This window comes from Odontomachus brunneus, unplaced genomic scaffold (genome assembly GCF_010583005.1).
Source record: "Odontomachus brunneus isolate Ranch 3 - 2012 unplaced genomic scaffold, Obru_v1 Obru_scaffold_030, whole genome shotgun sequence".
In the NCBI taxonomy this organism is placed as follows: Eukaryota; Metazoa; Arthropoda; class Insecta; order Hymenoptera; family Formicidae; genus Odontomachus; species Odontomachus brunneus.
In genome coordinates, this window is record NW_022639480.1 from 767,454 (window position 1) to 792,328 (window position 24,875).

The window sequence follows — 24,875 nt, forward strand, 5'->3', positions numbered from 1 at the left end:
GTACTGAAATTCTATAATATACGTAACATGAACTATAGATTTTCAGTACTGGCAGTGCATTTCGGAATGCAGCCTGCATTCCAAAACATCTTTTTCGAGGAAAATTTTACTCTTAAATTTATAGTTTATGTTACATTATAGACTTAAAAGTAAAATTTTCCTTGGAAAGGACATTTTGGAATGCAGCCCTAGAAAAAATAGCTGCGTTCAGCAGAAAAAGCTGCTTTGCAACTGTTGTAAAATTCGTGAATCTGATTGGTACATGCTCTTGGATTCAATCAAAATTAAGAGCATGCTCCAATTAGATTCACGAATTTTACAACAGTTGCAAAGCAGCTTTCTCTGTTGAACGCAGCAGTTAGGCGACAGTTTCCCGAAAAGTGGTTGGTATCAAGGAAAATCTCTACGCGATATAATTTAAAGATTCTATTCTTTGTAACTGTACTGCTAAATTGATGCAATAAATTAAAGTGAGACAAGTATATGTTTTTTTCATTCTAACTTTTTGCATTAGTTCAGCAGTGCAGTTACAAAAAACAAATCTTTAAATTATATCGTGTAGAGATTTCTCTTGGTACCAACATTATCCCCTCCACTTTTCGAGAAACTGTCGCCTAACCGAACGCAACCAATGGCTTTGAGGCATTCAATTGCCGGAAGTCATATATTGAAGGAAAGAAGGAATGCATATCTAGATATTCGTATGTCATAACTGATAATTTGTAACAGTGCTTGATAATTCTGTAGCACGGATTGTTTGAAATTCAATGAAAGTTTAAACGTTAAAACATACACCGGATCAAGCTCAGTTTGGTAATATGTAATGATCGCCTTTGTTTATTTATCAATTATTGCAAATCTTAACAAAGTGTGATGCTCGTTTTACGCGGATTCCAAAACTCGAATTCTCTCGTTGTGTTGGGACTCGTCGTTTTGAGTCTTGTATTTATGATTCAAATTAAACAGATCTACAACAATAATCAGAAATATAACAGATATACAACGTATAAGCAATACGTAAGATCTAGATATGTTTGTGTAGATATTTTAACAATTGTGAAATAGTTGAAATAATCTTTGTAGGTTTATTGATGTGCTTTAGGAGCTGATATATTTTACAATTTGTTTCCAGATGAACGAAATAGCAACAGAGCTGAAAGCAGTAGTGAAGTCTGTAAATAAATCATCTGCTTATGTTCGTCAGTTGAATGAGATGCTCTCAAAATATCGTGAAAGATCAATAAAAAATATTTCAGTCTCAAAAGCTACCTCATCATCGTAAATATTTTGACCCGTTGGAATGAAAACTTAAGTTGAAGGTAACAGATGTTATATAACATATTTCTATATAACAGATGTTATATAGAAATTACAAAAATTTTATATTGTTATTTACTTTGTATATTTTGAAACATGAAGATGTATATTTTATATAAAATTTATATATTATGTAGAATATTAATTACAAAATATGTGTTATAGTTTAATTAATATACATTGAAGGTTATTAGTATATTGCATCTTATGTTTCTGAGTATTTACTTAATAAATGTAAAGTTATAGAGAGGAAAAGAACGTTGTAAATATTGTTAATGTAACAATAGTTAAAAATAATCTCTCTTAAATTAAAATTGAGTCCCAGCCCAGTGACATACATTGAGGATTATTTTTATTAACTCCTGTATCTTGGAGAACACCATCTGGTGCACACAGCCATGGGTCCTTTGTCACTTTCATCCAATCAAACAACCGTTGTTGCAGATCAATGAATATGCTCTATAAAATTAGAGGAAACATATATCATAATTTTTCCACTCTTTATAGAAACCAAACTTGATATTAACTCTAATATAATATCACCTGCATTGATGGCTTTAGAGCTATATTATTTAATTCTTCTGGATCATATTTTAAGTCATATAACTCCCATTCTGGTCTTTGATAGTATTTTCTCAATGTTTTAAACCATGGTAAAAATTTATGGCTTCGTGTCCTATTAAGAAGATCCTGTATACAAAAAAAATATATGTATTGTTTATTATACATTTGTATAAATGTTTATAAATTCTTATAAGTTTATATGATATGATCACAAATAGGATATGTAGAAGGTTCTTTTTTTCAGATTACCTGGAAGGTGGGAGATACATAAAAGTCCTGATCAATAGGAAATGGCATCTTATAGTTGATGTTGTGTATGAGCTTATGGCGTTTAGTCCTAATTGCACGCATCGGATAGTACATGGTAACTTCATGATGTGTTTGGCTGGCAAAGATCGCTGTTCCGTTTTCCGTGGGTTCTACAAATAGGATATCGATTATTTTACAGTATGGCCTTGCTAATGAACGATAATACACGCTGCTATCGACGTATGCGCGCGTGTGTACCTTCACGGAGAAGCGGTAGGAGCGATTTGCCAGTAAGCTGCACTTTGTCGAGATCCGACGACTGATTCTCGTGAGTCATGTTAAACCAATCTAATATTGTCGGAACTATATCCAGCAAAGACGTCATGCTGTATGTTACACTGTTTTTCCTGTGGCCACGTATCGGCGACGAAATCATCATCGGTTCGGCTATACCTTCAATGATTAAGAGTCAATAATTAGTGTCGCTCGATAATTTTTACCACTTTGTATTTTATATGTGAAGTTATAATTCTTATCACTGTCTTTAATAGATTCTTCACATTCCATAGAGTTTACATAAACATTTCAAATCCTTACATTGCTGTCGTTTACTTCTCGTATTTATCCGTGCGCGATGCAGTTTTATGAAATATAATTAAATTAAGAAATAATACCTGGGTCGTACAAGTTTGTTCGGCCATTTGGGAAGGGTATACCATTATCAGAGGTGTAAAGCACCAATGTGTTATCTTTATAGCCAGCATTTTTGAGTTCTTCGAGCACAAGGCCAACACCTAAAAAATTATATATATCTCAATTAATATATTTGAATATCTTGCACGTAGTATATTAGAAACATACATGAATTATTAACGTACCTTTGTCCAAGCGAGATATCGTCGTATACTGAGCAGAAATGTCTCTCCTGGCAGCTTCTGTGTCTTGAACGTAGTAGGGTACTTTAACTTGATCCCATTGATAATATATTGGACTCCAGTCCGGGATTGTGCCCATCCCGACGTCTCCATTGCCGAATTTCTCGCAAAAATTGCCATACTCTGGATGACTATGTCCGCAACGATGAGGATCGTGGAAGGCAACGAGTAGAAAGAAGGGTCTGCAAACATTTTGATATAGTTGGAGAATTTTTTGCAAAATGCTTATATCTTAAAACGATTATACGATATATATTTCCGTATATAATTGTTGACGTAGTATTAATTTTGTTAAAGTTTCACTTACTCTGTCTTGTTGTATGAAAGAAACTCGCGCACCAGCAGCTTAATATGAGTGATATTGCGACCTACTTGAAGAATAGAATTGTCTTCTTCTGTTCGTTCAAAATCAAATCGGTAAACTTCACTAGGGCCTACATGCTTCTTGCCAATAATTCCTGCACAAAGAAAACACTTAAATATCACAATGGTACTATGTAGACTTATTAGTTATTGTAATTACAATACCTGTTTTGATATTGTTTCTTTTCAGTATTTTTGGCAAACTTTGAATGTTTTCAAAAGAATTGAAATGATGAACACCATGGTGGAGACCATACATTCCATTTTGATGACTTGGTAATCCAGTCAATATTGCAGAACGACTGTAAATTAAAAATTTAAGAGTTATTTCTTCATGGCCAATCTGAATCTAAAAATACCTTGGCGAACAGCTGCTGGCTGACGTGTACGCATTGTTGAACAGTAGACTCTCCTTTGCTAGCTTATCCAAGTTGGGAGTCTGACAGATTTTATTCAAGTAGGATCGCATTTCAAATCCCGCATCGTCAGCTGTGAATTAAACAGAAAAAGAAGAGAGACAATTTCAAGTAGAGTATACATAAGTATAGATTAGATTCAAGTCTCAATTTACAGAAAATTATTTCTGCAAATATGTACAATTTCTCTCAAAACAAAGAATGTTCTAGTTTGCATCGCTTTGTATAATTGTAATTTTGCACATGAACAGCTCGTTCTTATCGACTCAACAATAGTTTTGCAAACTAATTTTGCTAGATAAGCGACAAAAAAAGAAACTAAATTACCCAGAAATAGCAGCACATTCTTTTGAGCCGCGTCCTCACTCGCATCGTTGTTGCGCAATTCTAACAAGATAACGCACAAAAGGCATAATTTATGTAAACAGCTGTTTCGCGTCATATCGGCGCGCACGATGCACCACGAGGTGGTATGCCTATTCAGTCACGTATGTACTCGTCGTTATGTGTGTTCTTACATCAGAAATTAGGTAATTGCGGATTACAAATATATAATTAAATATGCTTCATTCACTATTATTTTCTAATCTTTAACGGTAACACGAACAACGTTAGTGCTAACTATTATATTGAAGGACTTTTCTTAACCGGTCATGCGGAAAGGTTAGGTCGCAGGAGGTTATGTTATCAGTTGAAAGATGGTGGAAAAAAAGGAGGGGATTATTAAATCCATTACTTTAATACATGCGGCACGTGATTTGAAATCCCGCTTTCTGATCATTCTTTTTCTCCACTTCAGAATCGGTCGCTTATCGTAACACGTTTTTATCTGAGTATCTTACATAATTTTGGGAGATTCTATTTTCGTTTTCTCGCTTATTTTATTCTATATATAATTTCTGTAATTTGCTCACATTGTAACCACATTTTTTCTCTTTCTATACCTATATCTGTGTTTGAAACGACAACGTGTGTTTCAGTGTTCCTGGCTGTCTAAACATAGCAGCATCATGTCGAAAAAGATCATCTGTTTGTTTGATGTCGATGGCACACTCACTGAGCCACGACAGGTATTGTATTTTGTACCCGTACTCTCAACGATTTGGGCGAAATTTGGCATTAACGTATTCTGAGAAAATTACTGCTTTTTGTAGCCGATTAGTCCCAGTATAGAGAAGTATCTCCTAGAAACTGTGAAGAAGGAGTTTGATATCGCAGTGGTTGGAGGGTCAGATTTGTGCAAAATTAAAGAGCAACTAAGTGGTGGAAAGCTGTTTGAAAAGTACAAGTATGTTTTTGCAGAGAATGGCCTTATCGCTTTCAAGGATGGCAAAGCTTTGCCATCACAAGTAAGTAATGGGAGAGGATGAGCGATGCAACATTAAGCAAATCATGCACGCAAGCTATTTTAACACACATTTTGCTGCAGTCAATCCAGGACATGCTCGGAGAGGATGCGCTGCAGGACTTTCTGAATTTTGTATTGCATTACATATCTGAGTTGAAGTTACCGTTCAAGCGTGGAACTTTTGTAGAATTCCGCACAGGTATGTTGAATGTCTCGCCAGTAGGACGAAACTGCACCAAGAAAGAGCGCGAACTATTCAACGAGTATGACAATGAAAATCACACTCGTGAGAAATTTATACAAGCCCTCAAGAAAGAGTTTCCCGATTTGGCGCTCACTTACAGCATCGGTGAGTGATGTTTTATTCAACTGATCATCTGACGTAGCTTAGCTCTTATCACTCATTTTCTCATCTGTAATCTTGATTGTAAATCCTAAAACCTTCGTTTAATTCTTTCAACTATTTTTCTTTCTAAAGGGGGACAAATCTCTTTCGACGTGTTTCCTATTGGTTGGGACAAAACGTATTGCTTACGTCACATACAAGGTTACGATGAGATACACTTCTTCGGCGACAAAACGGCCGAAGGTGGTAACGATTATGAGATTTACGAGAGCGACTTAACGATAGGACATCGCGTCACGTGTCCCAAAGACACAATTAACCAACTCAATATCCTCCTCACGCTCGTCAAGGAAAATAGAGAAAAGGAGCAGCTCAGTGTGCCGATGCATTGTATCTAATCGACTGTGGCCTAAACTCGAAGTGCGTTTCTAAATCAAGATGTAGAGTGATGTACAATGCACAAGCAGGATTCGTTCTTTTTCACGTGTAAGACTACTTAATTTCACCCACCGATTCTATTGCATTCCTGACAATAATAAAGGTACTTATAAGTATGCAACATCTTTAAGTGAGAGTACTTTAGCGTGGGAAATTCTACACGAAACTGTTTCCACACGTATTTAAGGATACGTGTCTGCTCTTTATATTTATATATGTTTTTATTATAGTTTGATATGCAGATGTTATGAATGTTGAATAAAAACGTTTATTAGTATTACAAATATAACAATTGACTTCACGTTTGAGGCAGATAACATCCGCGTGAGTGTCACGCACACACGTATCGTCACGCACACACGTATCGTCACACACTTACCATATGTGTTTTACACACAGATATGTTGCACATGTGCTGAAATGACATTAAGCGGTAATGGTATTGAAGCGAGGTAACGCTCGATGTCTGATTGGAAGACGAAGCGGAATCTTTTTCTGTCGCTGATATAGATATGCAACGTGGCTTTAACTCATTTGAATATGTAAATGAAAGCAGAAGCTACAAGGTCAACATCGCTATATCCGCAATTGTTGCACCTCTTGCATGGAGCGCGATACTGATTGTAATCCGTAATGTGTGTAAATAGAGTTGGGAAAATCTTGTATTCTGTGAACAACGAAAATTCTTGCGAACAACGAAAAGTATAAATCTTGAAAATCCTTTTATAGATAACAAGTGAATTTTTCTAAGAAATTGAAATTTATTCGTTGTAACATATACATTTGCAACATAATTAATATATGTATTAATGAACATAGTGTAACATAGTTATAACATATTTATAATATGTGTATATATATATATATATATATATATTTATGTATGTATGTATATATTTAATTTGATTATGTTAATTTGTAACTAAATTAACATAATTAATTTAATATATAATATACAAATGTTTTTATATAAATTGTATACGTATATGAAAATTATATATATACATATATTTATTTCGTAAAAATATCTGTATAAAATGACATTTATCGTTTGACATGGGAATTGAACGTTCGTTACGAATCAATCGCACCTGAATTTTTATATTCCCTGATAAACAGGTGCACGCTTCGCTGCGAAAGCGGCGAGTCCTTCGATCCTGTCCTTCGTGTCCACGATCTTGCTGTAACACTGCCTCTCGACCTCCAGGCCGTCCTTAAGTGATACCTCCGAGCCTTCAGATATCGCCACTTTCGCCAACCTGAGGAGCAAAAAATTTACAACGGTCAAATAGCCTTCTATTAGCATAGAAGTGAGTAAACGGTATTTTTGCAAACGGATAACTGTAATCAGTGCTAAAGAGCGTTGGTTAATATAATTTACATCATACGAAGATAAGCGTGTGGTGTGATGCGCATTATGTAATACGTGAGTGACCGTATCAGTAATTCTGCGTAACTATCATCATTTTTAAATACCTGTTCTCTCGTTTCGCGAACGTAATTGTCATCACTCACTGAAGCGAATAAACATTCGCGTAAACTGCTCTTGGCTTAATTCCGCAATTTTCCTTTTATCATCGCGTTTCTACACATGTTCGAGCTTTATCTTATCTTCACTATCCTTATTTAATATATTTTCATACCATTTAGTTTATGATACATATGTCGCTGTTTTATTTATTTTGTGACTTTTTGCGTTCTCAACACACTCGAATTTATACAGTTAATACTAAAAACTCGTCAACTCACCTGACGCCGATTGGACCGTTAGGCAAGATTTCTCTGGCGATGGAGAGAGCCGCCTGGTAGGCCGCGTCGCCGGTCTTATTTTGCGGCACCACCTCGTTCACCAGACCGATCTGCAGAGCCTCGTCGCCATCGAGAATGCGCGCCGTGTAGATGAGCTCCTTGGCCTTGGCTACTCCGACTATCCGCGGCAGTCTCTGTGTACCACCGCCACCTGGTATTATCGCCAGCCTGGTCTCCACGAGACCCATCTTGGCCTCCGTGGAGGCGACCCTGATGTCCGTGGCTAGAGCGAGCTCCAGACCTCCGCCCAAGGCTACACCGTCGATCGCGGAGATTACCGGAGTCGGCAAGGTCTCCACGTCGCTGATCAGGCTTCTCAAGCTGCTCACGAACAGTGGCACATCGGCGCTATTCATCTTCAATCTCTCCCGCAGGTCCGCCCCGGCGCAGAACACCTTCGGGACGAGGCTGCGTAAAATCAACACCCTCAGCTTGTTGTTCTGCCTGACGGTGGCCAGGGTCTCGTTCAGCTGCGACACCAAGCTCTTGCCGAAGGAGTTGCGAGCTGCGGGCCTGTTCAGTCCTATCACGGCGATGCCGTTGTCCTTGCCGTCCAAGTAATTGACGATCACTTCCTTCGCCTCATCCTTGATAATGCTGTTGCTGGGCATCGCGCTCGTGCTAGCCAGTGCCCTCGATGCACAGACGCAGAGCTGATGAAGCGTGCCGGTGATCCGGACGCTCGTCATTAACGAGGCCATCGTGCGCGATCAACTCGCGAACTGTTCGCACCTGCAGAATTTCCCTGTAAAATGAATTTTCCCTGTAAAATGAAATCGAAAGTAATTCCCGTGAAATTCAGACTGACAATATGGCTTGTCATCCGCGCATTCTACGTTGTCTTATCGTGTGCAAGCGTCGCGGACTTTTGCGCGCGACAGTTCGCAGTTCGATCTATTATAGATAAATATTTACACTGTTTGCGTAACAAGAAATCTCGTATGAGTATTGGCTCTGTATGAGCCGCTTACACTTTGAAAGTAGTGAAAGAAGAAAAACAACATTTGGTCACCTTGCTTACAAATCAATATGGTGAGAAAAACGGGCGGAAAGTGGGCTTACATTACTTTCAAAAAAGTGACTCCTTGCATTCCTTGTAAACAAACCGATTTTTTAAATTTTTCCGACGAAGGAAAAAAAATCGTTTTGCGCAATTAATTCATGTATCAAGGGCCAGAATATTGTTTAAAATTGAATTAACTGGATATATTGATTTTCACAGGCATTCGCAGTGCAGAGTTAAGGACGTGACCGTTGATACTTGTACGTGTAGCTTTACTTCTACAACAAGAACTCCGCAAGTCTAACGAACGAACGAACGATTGAAAGTAAAAAGAAGAAAAAAATCCTTTGTAGCGATTCGATATTGGCGTTAATACACAGGACAATTTCCTAAGAAGACTCACTTAAACACAACAGACCGGTTTCTCTCAAGCTGTCGACGGCCGGCGGCGAACGTAATTCCAGAAAAATCTTCCACGTCGTTATCCTTGATCCTATTTCGGGATCGCGATGCGACAGGCGTGCAGGAGCATTCGCATGTGTCCCTCTGCGAAATCACGCGCGCGCGCACGCATAGGTAACGCGACGGAAGAAAGCTCGCTCTCCCACACGCACTTCTCTCTCTCTCTCTCCCACTCTTCTCTTTCTCTCTCTCTCTCTCTCTCTCTCTCTCTCTCCGCCTTTTGTCGCAGCGAACCGTGTTTTGATTTTGGCCGTGTCACGAACGGGAATGCTATCTGTGGGATGGACTTTAAACCGTCGCTGCGCGAATGCGGTCGTCGTGTTTCGTCGACATTACGACATTGAAGAAGCGGTGAGCGCGGTGGTAGGGATAGCCGAAGAAAGTCTCCGAGCGAGCGAGCGAGAATCCCTCCCGACGAACGCTACCGCGTCGACCACGTCGCGGTCACGACTGCTTCCTCCTTCCATTTTCGTCGACTTGCCACTGCAAGTAACGAAAGTAAACAACGCGCGCGTGTGCGTGCGTGAATGCGTGGCGCGCACGTGTGCCTCGGTAGGAAGCCGCGGTGGCGTACCTCGTCGGGTGCAGACGCGAGCATACGCGTCACGTGATCTCGCCACGTGACCGCGGCAAAACTTGGCACGCTTGGATGCGACACGCTGAACTTTTATCGCGACAAATCTCACGCGGTGAGATTTTATTATTTTTCTCTCCTGTGCATTTAATCTTTCAGTCCTTGTGTTCCCTGTGTCGATGCTATAGAAATGCAATGAATGTTACATTGAACGTATGTCATTAACATTGTAGAAGGGGAATTCGTGAACTATGGCTCGCGTTACCGGTGGCCTTCATGCGAAACTGGACTAGCTTTCTCGTGGGAATAGCGGTTCTTTTTTAATGTCAAAGTAGACGATTTGGAGGAAACAGGGACACGATTATCGATGAGAGATTCATTGACGCAGCATTATTCGTGTATACATTCTGTATTCTAGTGTTTCTCTCGTAACAGCTATTCCTTACATTAGCCTAAATACATGACCTAAACTTGTGTAATGGCTTGGTGTCTATACTTTCTCGATAATTAATCGTAGGTATCTTTAGAGTACATATATCAGACTTTCTGAAAGTGAATTACAAGCTATGGCAAATAAATAAATAAATAATAAATAAGTTATGCATGGTCGCCTCCGAAGCCGGTCCAACGTGAAATCCGCAGTTCTCCTTGCTTTTTTATCGTATTACTTTGAAGAACATGCTTTTTCTTTGAATGCGCATACCCATACACGATTCGGAGTCAGTTCTTTTCTGGCAAAACCATCGAGGCGGCTCGCAATTTTTCCACTGCTGATATCATGACTTTGTTGCATCCAAATTGCAAAAAAAATGCAATCGCGCGAAGTAGAGTCCGCTTGAAATTGTTCTTCCCCGAGCAGCAGCTCATCTCTTCTCGAAGAAGTCTCTCTCTTACTCTCCGATTTGCCACTGTAAGAGCGCTAAAAATATATTTAAGCTGCAGCTGAGATTTTTGCCTAGGAGAAACCGACTCCGAATCATCGATCGGACGAACCGTCGTTAGAAAGAAGAAGAAAAGAAGAAATAACGCATCAGACGCGGGACATGATGTGCATCCTGTTGACGTTACTTTCTCTCGCGAGTGTGTCGCTTCTCACCCGCATTATTTCGAGTGAGAAATGACGATCGTCGTGCTGTTTATCAGCACGAATCCAGTTACATCCGCCGGAGTTACATCGAGCGCGACTTTCGCGACCCGATGACGAATGGCAACGTATGTACCACTAAACGATCGGCCGGTCGACGCGGCGAAGCGCGGCGGCCGCGACGAGTCCCCGATCGTATGGTACCTCGATCGCCGGCGTTTTGCAACTTAAGCGGCAGGTGCGACAGGTGGCGGCCGCAGCATCGACCTGGTGGCCGAGGAAAGTTTCTGCGACACCAAATGGGCGATATGCGACGACCTCTTCCACACGAATTCCCGCGTTCTGTCGTGGTCGTCCGCGCTTTCCACCCGGACCTGACGAGCAAACGTATGGCTTCAATGATACGCGCGATTCGTCGCTCTGCTTTTGTGCGGCGAGACCTTCGTGTTCTCTTAATCTCCTGTTTGTGTGAAACAAACTCAAAATTTAAGTTTAACGATCATAAAGCTGACTCGACACTTTATCGTTTCTATTTACCTTTGATTTGCTGCAAATTTCACTGGAAGTAGAATTACTCATGTTGTGCAATTAGGCTCAATGTTTTTGATAGTTGAAGGAACATTCGACAATTATTCGACTTTGTGCTTTCCAATTTTAGATTCACTTTAGCTTTGAAGAATTTTCAAATTCCTACACGTCGGTCCGTTAAGAAAAGACTCGACTTCCCTTCAATTTGACTTGAGCCGACTTACATCTGACTTTTTTTCTTTTCAGCGTGTCAGAAATCGACGTACCTGCTTAGGCTGCAAAACTCTGATAGAATGCAAGGTCGCCGCACCGCCGTGTAGCACGCGTAAGCTCAGCTTGCCGGACATCTCGGCCGTGGTGGCAGTCGCGCTTCTCAGCTCCTTCTTCGCGGCCCTACCGAACTCCTTCTCGACTTTTAGTACCAGCGGACCGAGGCTGAACTTGGTCTTGATCGTGGTATGGTCGCTCATCATGTTCACCGACACGTCGCCCGTCCTCTGCAGAGACGCCAGCCCGTACAAGGTAGCCTTCGCCTTTGGCTTGCTCTTGGACTTTGTCTGTAACTCACACAGTGATTTCAATCTCCTTGACTTCAATTACTTCCAATTTGACTTCAATCTGATCCTCCGATATGATTCTAGTGAATACGAGTGAATATGATTCTAGTGTGCCCGTCGAATAAATGTTAACTATTTCTTAGATATTTGTTTCTCAATGTAGCGTCTCTTATGAACCTTTCATTTGACTGCTCTTGATTGGATTAATTAAATCGTAAACTTTTTCTCTTGCTGATTTTGATTATATCTGTCAGAGCTGTCTGTTTCATCTAATTATTTTAATTTTTTAATCAATCACCTTGTTCTTGTTGCCGCTTCCCGTGCTGCCGTTCTTCGTCCTATTCTTCGTCCGCTTGCGGTTCTTGTTGGAGCCCTTGCTGCCGGAACTGGAGGTGCGTCTGTTGCTGGCTCTCACGCTCGCTTCCGTGGGAGATCCGGACGCGACCGTGGTCGCGATTGGCTCCTTCTCCGTCATGTCCGCTTGTGTCATCACGGACTCGGTGGTCTGCGCCAGTTTCTGCAAGCCAGGACACGTATTTGTACAAGTTGAAAAGCTCGTGCGGGATTACGGAGCGAAGATTACCGGAGTCTCGACACTGCTCGACGCTTGAGAAGAGAATCGCATCGACGGCAGCGGTCTACGTCTCGCGAACATACCTCGACGACGTTCTCGTTGTCGCTCCTCTCGGTGACGCTCGCGTCTGGTCTCGAGGCGCTCTTCTTGGTGCCGTTCTTGTTACCCTTCTTCCTCAACTTGTTTTTGCCCTTGCTCGACTTCGAGTTCGAGCTCGGATTCGTCAACTTCACCGTCACTGGTTCGTAATTCGCGCGCAGGATGTTGTTGATCTTGCCGAGGATGTTGTCCACGAAGCGATTGTACTTCGCGACATAGATCGCCGGCACATGGGCGCTCGGCTCAGATTCCATGCCACCTAAAATGGCGATGAGTCGCATCGATCTCGCTTCCTGCTTTCCCGGCTTGTTCCCTCGCGAATCGACTTCTCAACGATCGTGCACACGCGAGCTTTATATGCGAATTTTACGCGCTGTTAATTAGAAAATTAAAAACTTCTCGATCCCGTGACTTCACGAATCTCTCCCGCAGGCTGCGAGACCGCCGAGCGACCCGATTACCCTGCGAGGCGACCCCAATCAGGCAGGAAAGGGAGCGACTTGTCGGGAACGCGCGCGCGACCTTGAAAGGCGCTTGATCGCGAGGTCATCTCGAGGCGGCGTGTCGTTCGGGTTATCGACCACGGGGACGCGCCTTCTCACATGCCTCGGCGGCGCGTTTTCTGAGTTTTAATGAAGGGAAACGCATTCCGTCGCTTCGGGTCGCCTCTACTTGGAAGGAAGTCGGCGGCGTCGGTGATGGCGGAGCCTACTTAGAGCAACACTTCGGCGACAATGTTAACGGTATATCGGAATCCATCAGAGCGGCCAAACTGGTCCCCGATCTGGGTCATGACCTCCTTCCTACCTACAGGCGCTCACCTACAGACCCATCTAGCTGTACGAGCGAGCGAGCGAGCGCGTTGCGTACCCAACAACCGGCCCCCAATCTCCCGCGTGCCCACCTAAAAACTCTCCCCCCGCGGTCGTTGCACCCGCGCACAAGCACCGGGTACAAGCACACTTTCATCGAGCGTACGCCACCGCCAATGAAAATCTCTCGTGTCACGGACAATATCAAGGCCGTCTACTTATAGTAGGCATTAGGTCGAACGCGTCGGCCGAACCTCCTCTACGTCACTTATCGTCGGATATCTTCGCGAGGCCGAAAGCTCCGGGCGACACGAGTGATAACAATAATTCACTATCTGCACATCCGTTATCTCGCGTCAAGTGCTCTTGAAGAAATTGATCGCGTGATGATGCAATCGATCCGACATTTCTTCAACCCAAAAGCGTTCCTAATTTTTCTGCTGTAATACGAGGTGTGTCTCGTATTCGCATTCTCGATTGTATCGCGAACTGTCAAAATATCATTCAAAAAAAGATTTTGCAGATCAAGATATAATGTCAAAGTTGAAATTTTTCGTTGTTTTTTGCACCCGTTAAAAAATTGTCTGCGATACGTAGAATTTGCAGCAACAGTATTCTAGGCAATTTAGGGTTCCATCACCGATTATTAATTTGGCTTTAATCTGGATAAGCTTCGCAGAGATTGTTCTTGCAAAATTGTACAAATGATTCATATATAAATTCTGTTTGTCATTTAATATTGATTAAATAAAAAACATGCGATATCGCGATTTGCGTAATTTATTTATCTTAGCTTACTTTTGATTATATAAATAATTTTTACTACGACTGCAAAAGTATTTTTTTGAATGTCATTACGTGTCAAATTCATCGGAGTTGCAAGATAGCAGAAAACACAGTGAATTCGGGCAATTAGAGGAGCCTGTTTGCGACCAATATAAAAGCTAATGTATATATCTTCGCTCAAATTATCTGAAACTCGATATAGTTATCCAGCTCTCGATTGTCGAATTTTTCTTCCTCTTGGTCTAGCTTTTTGAATTTTCCTGACTCTGTATCTCTTTCGGAATTTTTTATCTGTTGCCTTTCTCTTTTTCTTCAACTCTTATCTGTTGTAAAAATCGATATTAATCAACGATATTACGAGCAATACTTGGACGCATCGTAAACAGCACAAATTTAGAGAAGACGTCTCAAAGACGTTTAAAAGAAATAGGACGTCTCTTGAATGTCTTTAAGACATTCTTCAGTAAATTGTGCTGTCCGGGATTTTTTCTTTCACGGAAGTCTCGAGAAGCGAAGTCGCACATCGCCGTAACCATCGGAGGATTAACGGCGAGTCAGAGTACGGCCAACAGAAGTTAGCGTGTCCGTTACATTGAAGCACGGCTCGTCTGACCTCGCGACGGAGGTCGAAGGACGTCGGCGCGGCAACGTTCGGGCAATGAGTCAGGTTCACGGTCACGATCGCGCAGGCTCCTCCGTCGCATCGCTAACGCACTCGTGCTCTCCGGATCGGTGGCCTCGTTTCTTTTTCGGCTGCTCGCGGTGAAAGCCGGGGAAAAATTTCAACGCGGTCACACCTTTGTTGGATTTAACCCGGTAGTCATGTAGAAAGTTAATTGGCCGTGGCGTGACGGTCCGTTCGAGAGAGAATTCTCCTCTCGGTTAGACTACTACCGCGCGACCGCCATCGAAGCTCACTCGTGTCGATTACTTCGTTCTTGAAGTCTCGCTCGAAGAGAAAGAAAAGAAAAAGATTTGCGCGGCGACTCTGCGACTAGATCGACATCGGGGGACGTCAGATCATTATTGTCATCCTCACACGGAAAGAAAAGATTTCACTGCCGCAGCTTCATCATGGTTTGCTGAATAATATATTTGTTGTTGTAACTGAAAATTTGCGCTTTTGCTACTACGTCGGTTTCATAGCTAAATACATGCTTACCGACAGCTATACTTTTAGGTATTCGTATGTTACCACGAGATTTAGCCGGCACAGATAGATTCTTGCTGCCGCAGCTATTTCTTCTTTTTCCGCGCGCGCGAATTATCTTTTTCTCTTCTTCCTTTTCTCTGATTAGTTATCAACTACTTAGCTTGACTTACCAGCTACTGTATTAGTGACTAACTACTTCTAATTCTATGTCTACATATGGAGTCCAAAAATACACGGGAGGTGAGGCAGGACACTGGTGGTGGAGGGATACGTTTGAGAGGGTATCGTGCTACTCTGTCCAGGTACACGTAGTTGCAGTCTATCGTCAAGAACCGTCCACCAAACACGCGTTCGTCTACCAGATAGATAAAACACAAACTGGAAGCGACAGCTCGGCAGGCAAGAGAGCGCTTTCTACGATCTACGACCGAGAGACGTACGACGAGAGGAGGAAGAAAGGAAAAGAAAGCAAGTGGAAGTACGAAAAGCTGATTGACGTCCAGATGGTGGAGGAGAAGCGCCGCTAATCGACGTGCACTCGAACAGCCAGCCAGGCGGCTCACGTCACGTCGCAAAAGCTCAGAGCAGAGCGTCCTTTTCCTACCCCCGAATGCCGAAGATCGAGACCGTCTCGTGGATCTTGCGGAATCTCGCTCGCGAATCCCGACACGCTGCGGACGCGATCTTCACTCTCTTTCTCTCCACGTCCGCTCGCGAGTCGGGAATCGATTCGCGATTTCTAGTCTTGATCGTAAAAACGACAAGTAAAGCAGAGATTTTACTTCGACGCGTCTCAGCGAAAAGGACAGAGAGAATTTTGCTTCGTGGGTCACGCGCGAGACGAGTATCTGGACACAAACACGATAAAATGGTGAATGAATGAAATAAAGAGACACGGTACACACACAATTTTGCAAAAACAACAAATTATCTGTATTTTCTTTCTTTCTCTCTCTCTCTTTTTGCAATCCAGAATGGATAATAGCTCTGTACAAGTCTTGGTCTAGAAGATAATAAATAGAGAAGTGTCGTAATAAACTCTCGACTGGTTCGTGCGTGCGGGACAATCGTTATCGTTGTCGACCACGTTTAATCCGGCAGATGACAGGCGATTTTTCACGGTGATACTCGCGACGTCTGACGTCGTAACGAGATTTAATAAGACGATTACACGTTCACAGATGGACCCATGGACCCGCGATTGTTACGCGTTACGAGAGACGTTGTATACGAGATGTACAATACATCGAGACAAGATGTATTGTCGTTTCTGCCGGATTAACGTCTTATCTCTAAATCCAGGGAGTGTGAATCGGACGGGATCGATCTCCCGTTCTGATTCCGCACCCGTGCGGTTACCCGGACGATCTCAGGTGTCGCTTATCCTGCGGGTGAGACCGACGGTCTCCTCCCTCGTTCACGCTCTTTTCCTCATGCACTCACGCACTCTCTCACTGTTCTCCGCGTTTTCTCTCTCTCCTTTCGTCCGTTTCCACGACCATCCGTTCGATCGACGGCATGCCGAGTGTTGGAAAAAAAGGGGAAATACGTGACGTGAGGTCACCAAGCCAAAGCACCTCGATGCTACGCCAAACGACGCAAATGTTTCGAAGACGTTCCAATGAAAGGCGCGTTCGGGGAGATCCCGTATTAAAAGACCTCAGGGATTAGATGTACTTTGTGCATCTGAGTGAGGCATCCAAGGGACATTTGGACTGTTGGAAAAACCCTTGGATATATTCACGAGATACACGAAAGACGACATCTGAACGAGACATCTGGGGATCTCTTGAAAATCAGTCGTGAATCTCTTCACGCGAACTCGAGCTTACTTATCAATCATGCAATTTTTTCCCTGATATGAAATCGCGAAAAGTAAATAATTTTGCAGTATTTGAAAGCGATCATCTTCCTCCAGCGTAAACTCATGAAAAGTGAATTCTGAATACCGAAGTGAATTCTGTCTGAATACTTTCAGACAGATGCTCCCAAGCTGTGTTCTTCACTTTTCACGAGTTCACGCCAGGAGAAAAGTTTCATGATCGATCTCTTGGAGCGTCTTCGAGACGTTTGCGTATCAATGTCTCCCACGGGAAGCTTCGTCATGCTCAGTCGTCAGACACAACAACTACTACCACACTACTGCTACTTCGAGTTAATCAAAGGGAGAAGTTGACGAATACGCACTACACTACCGCGATGTGTGCTGAAGCGGTGTCTCGCGTGAAACGAACGTCGCGCGTGAATCTCGACGGAAAAAGCGTGCGCGACTCGAGAGGAGGGCTCTCACAGTTCGTTGCTCGCACTTCCACGCAGTTTCGTCGCGGCGGAAAACGTCGGACAGCTCCGGCGGGAAGTGGCCACAGAGAGAAAGATACTAGAGCGATGCACTACGGACAAAAAGACACGGACGTGTCGACGATCTCTTACACGACGCGACGCGATCCGCGACGGACCCGCGACGGACTACTCGAGTTGTAGAGGTATTGCTGTGAATAAATACAATAAATAAACTAACACTAGACTTGGGCGCTCGAGATGATCGTCAATGATGTGCAACGATTTCCTCGCGAAACGGAGCTATCTAGACAACGCAAACTTCTAGGAGACGTTTTCAAGATGTCTGTAAACGTTCTCATTTCTCCAGTGTCTGAAAAAGTTTGCGCTGTTTGGATATGCTTGATGGTAGGACGCGAGAGGAACGCGATGTCGTGATCGTCGAGACTGGCGGCAAAGTAGCTTGCCAGGTCGGGAAGACTCACGTTGCACTCGCGGGAAAGAACATTCGTTCACGACACGGTTTACACGCTGTCCGACGCGGAGGAGGAGGAGAAAGAAGAAGAAGAAGAAGAAGAAGAAGAAGAAGAAGAAGAAGAAGAAGTAGTAGTAGTAGTAAGGGGAGAAGAAGAAGAAGAAGACGCGGAAGAGACCGTCGTGAGCGATCGCGTGGTCGGTTTCCGCGACTTGCGGGCGTGCTTGCGCCCGACAACGGCGCTATGTTTCTTGGTCTTGCCCTTGAACTCACGTGCGTGCCTAGCGCCGGCGATGTTGGCGATGTCATCCACTTCGTCGTCATCGTCGTCGTCATCGTCATCGTCATCGTCGTCGTCGTCATCGTCGTCGTCGTCGTCGTCGTCTGTAATGTCCAGATCGACGTCGTCGTCGTCGTCGTCGTCGTCATCGTCGTCATCGTCGTCGTTGCTCGGGGCTGCCGCAACGCCTTGCGGCGGCGCGTGGACTACCGGTTTCGAGATGGACTCGGCACCTTCGAGGGTCTGATCTTGCACGCCGGACACTGCCTGGCCTTCGACGGTCTCCTCGACGTCCTCGTAGCTGCTGGTGTCCTCCTCGGCGCTAGTTACGTCACCTGCCCCGGCATCCTCCGCGACTTCCTCGACTCCCTGGCCCAGATCGGCCGCTACAGCCAAGGGTACATGCTGTGACGGGGTTGGAGCGGGTTGAGCCGCGGCAGGGGCCGCAGGCGGGACCGATGTCGATGGCTTCACTTCGTCATCGTCGTCGTCGTCGTCGTCTTCTTCTGTGAACAGCGAATACGCGACATGTCATTTCGATGTTTTACTTTGTCGATGACGTTATAATCATATCGAGCAAAATGAAGGATTGACTTTCAAAAATGTTCGAATATTCTATTGATTAATTGGCCGTAATTATACAAGAATGATCCAACTCACAAAATTATGATCTTTTATTTTTTGTTAACAATAAGTAATCTATACGTCTATCTATTTAAAGCAGATTTAAGCTTTATAGATACCTAAAATTAAATTTTTATTTTCTACTAGTTGCGTCACTTTTACTAATTGCGTATTTTTTTAAAGGTTAAGCTTGTCAATGAATATAATTAAAGAGAAAAAAAAATTGATTATGTTTGAACGATTGTGAAAAACCTTAGAATTATTTATATTCTCTGAATTATGTATTAAATCTTCATCTTCATTTTTTTCGAAATGTATTCCATGTGGGTTGGATCATTCTTATATAACTACGGCCGATTGTTGTCGGCTTTAACGGTTCTAAAGTGGCGTATTATTTGACTAAAATTTTCCTTGTACTCTGCTCTAAACTGTATAATTTTGCCAAATTAATCCTCGCTTTCACAAGATAAAGTTATGCCACAAATAACAGTGATATTCTTGTGTGAGCCGAATTAGAATCTGAATGAAATCGTCTAATTCGGCGCGCCGAGTACGCGAGTCGCGAAAGTTCAGAATGAGCGAGTAAGTAAAACACCAGGAAGAAGTGTTCGTTAGAGAGAAACGACTCTGGTCTAAGCCGACGGAGGGCATAGAGCCAGTTCTACTTCAGACGGAGACGCGTGGCTGCCTCTATTAAAACTGGTTTCAGCAGTACCGCATCGCGACTGCATCATCGAGATCGCTGCACGAGTTGTCGCAAAAGAAAAAAGGGACAAACAAGACGCAAGCGTGGAACGGGGGATTTAGAGTTAGAGGCCGCCGAAAAATATCAAGTCGCAGTATATCGGGTCAGGCGACAGCGTTGTGGAATTCTCGCGAATTCACGGATTCGCACGGGTTCGTGACGCGCATCGCGTAAACGAGACACGACGGCTCAAGGATCGAGGCGGCTCGGATTATCTTTTGGTATTCAGGTCAATGCGAAGAAGTAGCGCGTAGAAATTTTTTTCCGAACCGAGATCGCTGTCGATTTATGTTAATTTGGACGAGCCGAAGCACCCTGTACCGTTACGGCATGTGGACGCACGAAAGAAAGAGAGAAAGAGAAAGAGAAAAAGGAGACTCTATAAATGTCGGGGAGAACTCGAGGTGCTTCGTGTTTGCGTAACGGCATGTATCGGCACGAGCGCGTGAAGTCCGATCGCAACGCATCCGATTCGACCGAAAAGCAAAGAATTCGATCAGTACACGAGGCGTACTGAGCAAAGAAAGGGGAGGGATATCAATTCATCGTTCTCCATTCAGCTCTCAGTGAAGCGAGCCGCGTTTCTCGAATGATTCATCGACCGATAGGAGAAATCAAGCTACTGCTTGGGAATATCTCAGTAAGCAAAATGCGTTAGATTAACCCGAAATATTGATCTCATATGTATCTCTTGAACAGAATGAAGGAGAAAAAGAGATATTTTCGCTCGATATTTTGAAAATATTTCGAGGATATCGTGGAATGTGTTACGATCTCCTCGAATATCTCAGAAATGTTTTGGAAATATTGAAGTGCTCAACTTACTTGTAATAACGTTGTTGCAACGTTAAAAACTACATGTCAGAAAACGTTATATGCTATTGAACGTCGTTGCAGTAACATTCTACCAATGATCTTTTATTGGAGATGCAACTCTAGAGAGATAAGCTTCTTTCTAACGGATAAAGCTAAGAAGCGATCTCCTTTATCATTTCCAGACTTCATTTTGAATTGATTGCCTCCTCCCGATTTCCGACAACTCATTAGTCTTTCTCCCTTTTGAGATTCCTCCAATTGACTCGGAAAGTAATGCAAAACGCTCTCACCACCGAGTATATCCTCGATGAATCGCTCCAAGTAGTCGCCGTCGTCATCGTCGTCGTCATCATCGTCGTCGTCGTCGTCGTCGTCGTCGTCGTCGTCGTCGCCGGTGATGTCTAGATCGACGTCGTCATCGTCGTCGTCGTCGTCGTCGTCGTCGTCGTCGGAGACGGGCGATGCTGCGGGCGACTGCCTGCCGGTCTCGACGACATTCTGCGTCGACACCTTACTGTCGACGATTTTCGGCACCGGCGAGGCGAGCGTCCCTACCGCCAGACAACACAGCAACGTCAGCACTGCCACTAGTCTCATGGCTCTGTAAGGGGAAGAAAAATCGAGATTAATAATCCGAAGTCGAATCGACCGAGAATCCTTCTCCTAAGCAGAGCAGAAAATCACGATGAATTTCTCGCCAGAGTGACGAGAAAATGATTGGGTCATAGCTGAGAACCCTTATAGAAATATCATACTAAGAATCATTGATAATCACTTATTTTCAGTATTAAAAATACTGGATAATAAGTAATTATCAATGATTCTTAGTATGATATTTCTATGAGGGAAGCGAGTTCTTTCGGTCATCCTCTCGTCACTTTGACGTGGTCGTCTGTTCTGTCTAGGATTCATTATCCAGAGCCCGGAACAGTCGCAACTCACGCTCGCACGGATGATCCGCTACGTGGACGCACGCGACTCGTTGAGCGTTGGAGCGACGAACGCGTTACGGTACCCCAAGCGGAGCTTCTTATCGACTTTTTATCGACTTTTTATCGATTTATAAGAAGTCGCACCTGCAAGCCCGTATCAGACTATGGTTCGTGTTAATAGCCCTTATCTGAGATCTGTCTCATGCGAAACCTGAAGTGGAGTTAGAGGTGAGTTTGAATCATAGCGATGTATTCGTAACGCTATATTTGTAATTGTGGCTCAACTTTGAATAATTTTCATCTAACTTTACATTCAGATTCGAGTGTCTTCCTTGAGACAAGTCTCAAATAACGACTATTAATACAGATCTAATAGTGAAAAGGTCAAGGATTACAGACTGAAAATTGGAGCCTGTTCGGGATTAGTTAATTCGTCCATCCGTTAATTGGAGCCCAAACTAAATAATTGATCGAATACTGATTTCTAATTTGCAATCATCGATTGGCTAATCCGACTTGGGCTTTGCAGAGTACACGAAGCTTATCAGTACGTGTTCCTCTTCGCACTTTCGCCATTATTCTTGACTGCGAGGGACACGCGAGCAACTTTAGTGTCGAAAGAACTGCGAGCGAATGTGATCTTATATATTTCCTCTCTCCGTTATCTTTCACCAATATCATCGAGATATTACGTCTCGCGGAGGTAGAACTCGCGACAGGGCACGCGATATCCGAGGGGAAATTGCACGGGAAGACGAGTACGCACAGCAAATATACTCCGCGAATATATCACACGAAGAGTATCGGCTGCCTCACTAATACCAGCGTCGTGCACTTGTATGTTTATCACTCAGCCGCCGCGAGGATCGATCCTCTTCGATCGAAGCGATCGCTTCGACTCGAGGACCCTCCCAGCTCCGCTGGTGCGACAATCAAAGTCGCTCGTGGATGTCCTTCGGGACCGGGAGTCGACTTCACCGTTTCGACAACTCCTGGGGGACGAACGGCACTATTCTGTCCACTTGCTGCGTATCCGGGCGCAGGATTCAGGATCCTTCGGAGACACTCACCTCTCTCACTCGCTCCTTCCTCTACGTCCTTTCGGAGGGTGCAGCCCGCGAGAGATCCCGATGATCCTTCCTTCCTTCCTTCCTATCTTCCTGCCTTCTTCCTTCCGACGATCGACGACGATCGTTGTGCGTGTCCTACGTCCGATTGATCGACCGAGCGGCCCGGTGAGAGTGTTAAAACAGACGAGGCGCCGCGACGCGACCCTTTTATACCGGCCTGCCTCCACCTCCTTTCGTACTCCTTCGTCGTCCTCCTTCTCGTCGTGCTTTCTTCTTCCTGCGTTCGCGCCGTACTACTACTACTACTACCACCATCTCCGGCTCTCCTCCACGTGGCCGATCCGCACGTTTTCTCCCTTTCGTGACGGGCGTGTGCGCGCATTGTGCATAGATAGATGGGTGATACGCGTAGAAGCAGATGACTAGAAGATGAGAGGATCGATCGCGCAGGACCGCGCGAGAGAAACCGGCGTGAACTCTCCGGCGGCGTGTTCGGTCTCGCATGTCGCATAGTCGCGAATGAGACTATGTGGAAGAGGATTTCTCCACGGGTCAGGATGGAGATCGTCCCGTCCTGCTGCCAGGCTCGCGAATGTAGGCGATATGGAGCAGAGAGCGAGAGTGGGCTTTGAGGAGGAGTCCTCGTCCTTGATCCCTTTCATTTGCGACTGAATCCTTGATGATAGCGCATACTTATACGCGTTTCAAACCACTTGTGATCTCAGCGGCAACTTCAGGACAACAAAGACGTCCGTTCTGCTAGAAATATAAATTATATTATTGTCGGACAAGGAGTTGTTTCTCTTTGTCTTCGCTTCTTTTAAGTTTCTCTTCGTTGCATTTACATCCGTTATTTTGTATTATCACGGCATTAAATACCACACGGTATACCATTTTGTATACTAGATTCATTGTTGCATTCATTTTATGCGTGCAATAAAGAGCACAATAGTATAAAAATAATATTTGTGAGATGGTACGCAGGAAGAGGAGAAATACTTATTTATTCGCGGGATGTAAAGCTCTTCCATTTCTCTGCAAGATGACGCTTATTTCTTTAAAATGAAATCTTTCTGCGAGCAAACTTGATATATCCCGCGGAATAAATTTTCAAGTATTTTCTTTTCAGCGTAATTATTGCAATTGACGCTGAGTGCCAGATCCATTAGCTATTAACTATTGCCGTTCGTTCGCTATGCTTATCGTTCGCGATCTTCATTGTGAATCTAACGAGTGGATTTTAAGCCGAAAGACTCAAATTGCTAATTGTCATATCGGTCGGACGATCAATAACTGATCTCACCTCTTCCGGGTTACAGAAATCAGGAGCAGGATTCGCCGTGGTGACTCCGACGGAAACGAAACGTTTCGTTCCTCGTAAATGAGGAGCGAAAGCAACGCACTCGATCATCGTCGGGCGGATCGATCGTCTAACTGTAAATACTGGGCGACTTCCTCCTGCGGACGGCGCAGCTACCGACGGATCACACCGCCAGCATCCGCCCTGTCTAACGCCCGGAGCGACCGCGAATTTTTGCGCGATACATTCCAGTTTCTCGGCCGGACGATTTCACGCCTCGAGACTACTTCCGATGATCTTCGCGCTGGTATCCTCGCTGGTCCTTTCCCCGTTTGACGTCCGCCTCGTTACTTATCCCATCGAGTCGCCAGTGATCTTCGTTCTTTTTCTTTCCCTAAAAAGTTATCCTCGTTAGATTCGTATTTGTTTCTATTGCATTTGTGAGTGATGAAGTTTTCTGTCTCTCTCTCTCTCTCTCTTTCCTTCTTTCTCTCGTGATTTTCTCGCGTTGGTTGCATCTCTCCTTCCGTGAAACACTTCAATTCCCGAAGATATCTCACTGAGCACTCGAGAGAAATTATTTTTTTCCGTCGCTTCTCCTTACGGGAATAAATAGAACCTTCGCCAACAGATAATGATGTTCCATTTCTACCATCATTACGATACGGATCTGCAGCGCGATAATGGAGTGCGCGATTAACACGACGACGACATGACACGGATCTATGAAGCGTCCGAGATAATAGAGCTCGATTAGCTCCGATTAATCGCGACGTCGATCACTCGCAATTGCATCGCGCTTCAATTTCTCTCTCCCTCTCTCTCTCTCTTTCTCTTTCTCTCATCACAATTACGCTGCAATTGTCTTAGCCGTGCAGCATCTCCGTGTGTGCTACTTACTGTTGCCTAATTTGTTCTAATTACACGAAACAATCGATA

At 43.8% G+C, this 24,875-nt stretch overlaps 4 protein-coding genes across 12 annotated transcripts; 1 reads left to right on the top strand and 3 right to left on the bottom strand.

Annotated features, from left to right (window-relative positions):
* Positions 1 to 1,288: 1,288 nt before the first annotated feature.
* LOC116843137 (phosphomannomutase) lies at positions 1,289 to 6,265 on the top strand. 5 transcript variants are annotated; one of them, XM_032813260.1, is made up of 7 exons: positions 1,289 to 1,319; positions 2,126 to 2,245; positions 2,330 to 2,458; positions 4,825 to 4,914; positions 4,999 to 5,193; positions 5,274 to 5,541; positions 5,671 to 6,265. In XM_032813260.1, the coding sequence occupies exons 4-7, from the start codon at positions 4,855 to 4,857 to the stop codon at positions 5,934 to 5,936; spliced, it is 789 nt and encodes a 262-aa protein (XP_032669151.1). In that variant the 5' UTR covers positions 1,289 to 1,319; positions 2,126 to 2,245; positions 2,330 to 2,458; positions 4,825 to 4,854; the 3' UTR covers positions 5,937 to 6,265. The 5 variants fall into 5 exon arrangements, with proteins under 5 accessions (XP_032669151.1, XP_032669153.1, XP_032669150.1 ...); XM_032813262.1 differs by lacking the exons at positions 1,289 to 1,319; positions 2,126 to 2,245; positions 2,330 to 2,458 and adding an exon at positions 3,831 to 3,955; XM_032813259.1 differs by lacking the exons at positions 1,289 to 1,319; positions 2,126 to 2,245; positions 2,330 to 2,458 and adding an exon at positions 4,198 to 4,332.
* Positions 1,423 to 4,317, bottom strand: LOC116843135 (N-sulphoglucosamine sulphohydrolase). Its single transcript, XM_032813254.1, has 10 exons — positions 4,172 to 4,317; positions 3,788 to 3,917; positions 3,594 to 3,730; positions 3,373 to 3,523; positions 3,009 to 3,247; positions 2,805 to 2,924; positions 2,389 to 2,583; positions 2,131 to 2,300; positions 1,861 to 2,007; positions 1,423 to 1,776 (listed from the first exon to the last, which is right to left on the bottom strand). Exons 1-10 carry the CDS (start codon positions 4,284 to 4,286, stop codon positions 1,621 to 1,623), a joined length of 1,560 nt encoding a protein of 519 aa, XP_032669145.1. The 5' UTR covers positions 4,287 to 4,317; the 3' UTR covers positions 1,423 to 1,620.
* Positions 6,266 to 6,884: 619 nt separating the features above from the next.
* LOC116843136 (methylglutaconyl-CoA hydratase, mitochondrial) lies at positions 6,885 to 9,717 on the bottom strand. Of its 4 annotated transcripts, none has more exons than XM_032813257.1 (3): positions 9,207 to 9,717; positions 7,726 to 8,530; positions 6,885 to 7,235 (listed from the first exon to the last, which is right to left on the bottom strand). In XM_032813257.1, exons 2-3 carry the CDS (start codon positions 8,484 to 8,486, stop codon positions 7,076 to 7,078), a joined length of 921 nt encoding a protein of 306 aa, XP_032669148.1. In that variant the 5' UTR covers positions 8,487 to 8,530; positions 9,207 to 9,717; the 3' UTR covers positions 6,885 to 7,075. The 4 variants fall into 4 exon arrangements, with proteins under 4 accessions (XP_032669148.1, XP_032669147.1, XP_032669149.1 ...); XM_032813256.1 differs by having other exon boundaries at positions 7,726 to 8,548; positions 9,192 to 9,717; XM_032813258.1 differs by lacking the exon at positions 9,207 to 9,717 and adding an exon at positions 8,594 to 8,707.
* A 497-nt stretch (positions 9,718 to 10,214) lies between these two features.
* LOC116843134 (protein PFC0760c-like) lies at positions 10,215 to 22,843 on the bottom strand. 2 transcript variants are annotated; one of them, XM_032813251.1, is made up of 7 exons: positions 22,637 to 22,843; positions 20,925 to 21,235; positions 18,443 to 18,955; positions 12,651 to 12,925; positions 12,292 to 12,510; positions 11,703 to 11,993; positions 10,215 to 11,282 (listed from the first exon to the last, which is right to left on the bottom strand). In XM_032813251.1, the coding sequence occupies exons 2-7, from the start codon at positions 21,229 to 21,231 to the stop codon at positions 11,136 to 11,138; spliced, it is 1,752 nt and encodes a 583-aa protein (XP_032669142.1). In that variant the 5' UTR covers positions 21,232 to 21,235; positions 22,637 to 22,843; the 3' UTR covers positions 10,215 to 11,135. The 2 variants fall into 2 exon arrangements, with proteins under 2 accessions (XP_032669142.1, XP_032669144.1); XM_032813253.1 differs by lacking the exon at positions 22,637 to 22,843 and adding an exon at positions 21,577 to 21,716.
* Positions 22,844 to 24,875: the final 2,032 nt, after the last annotated feature.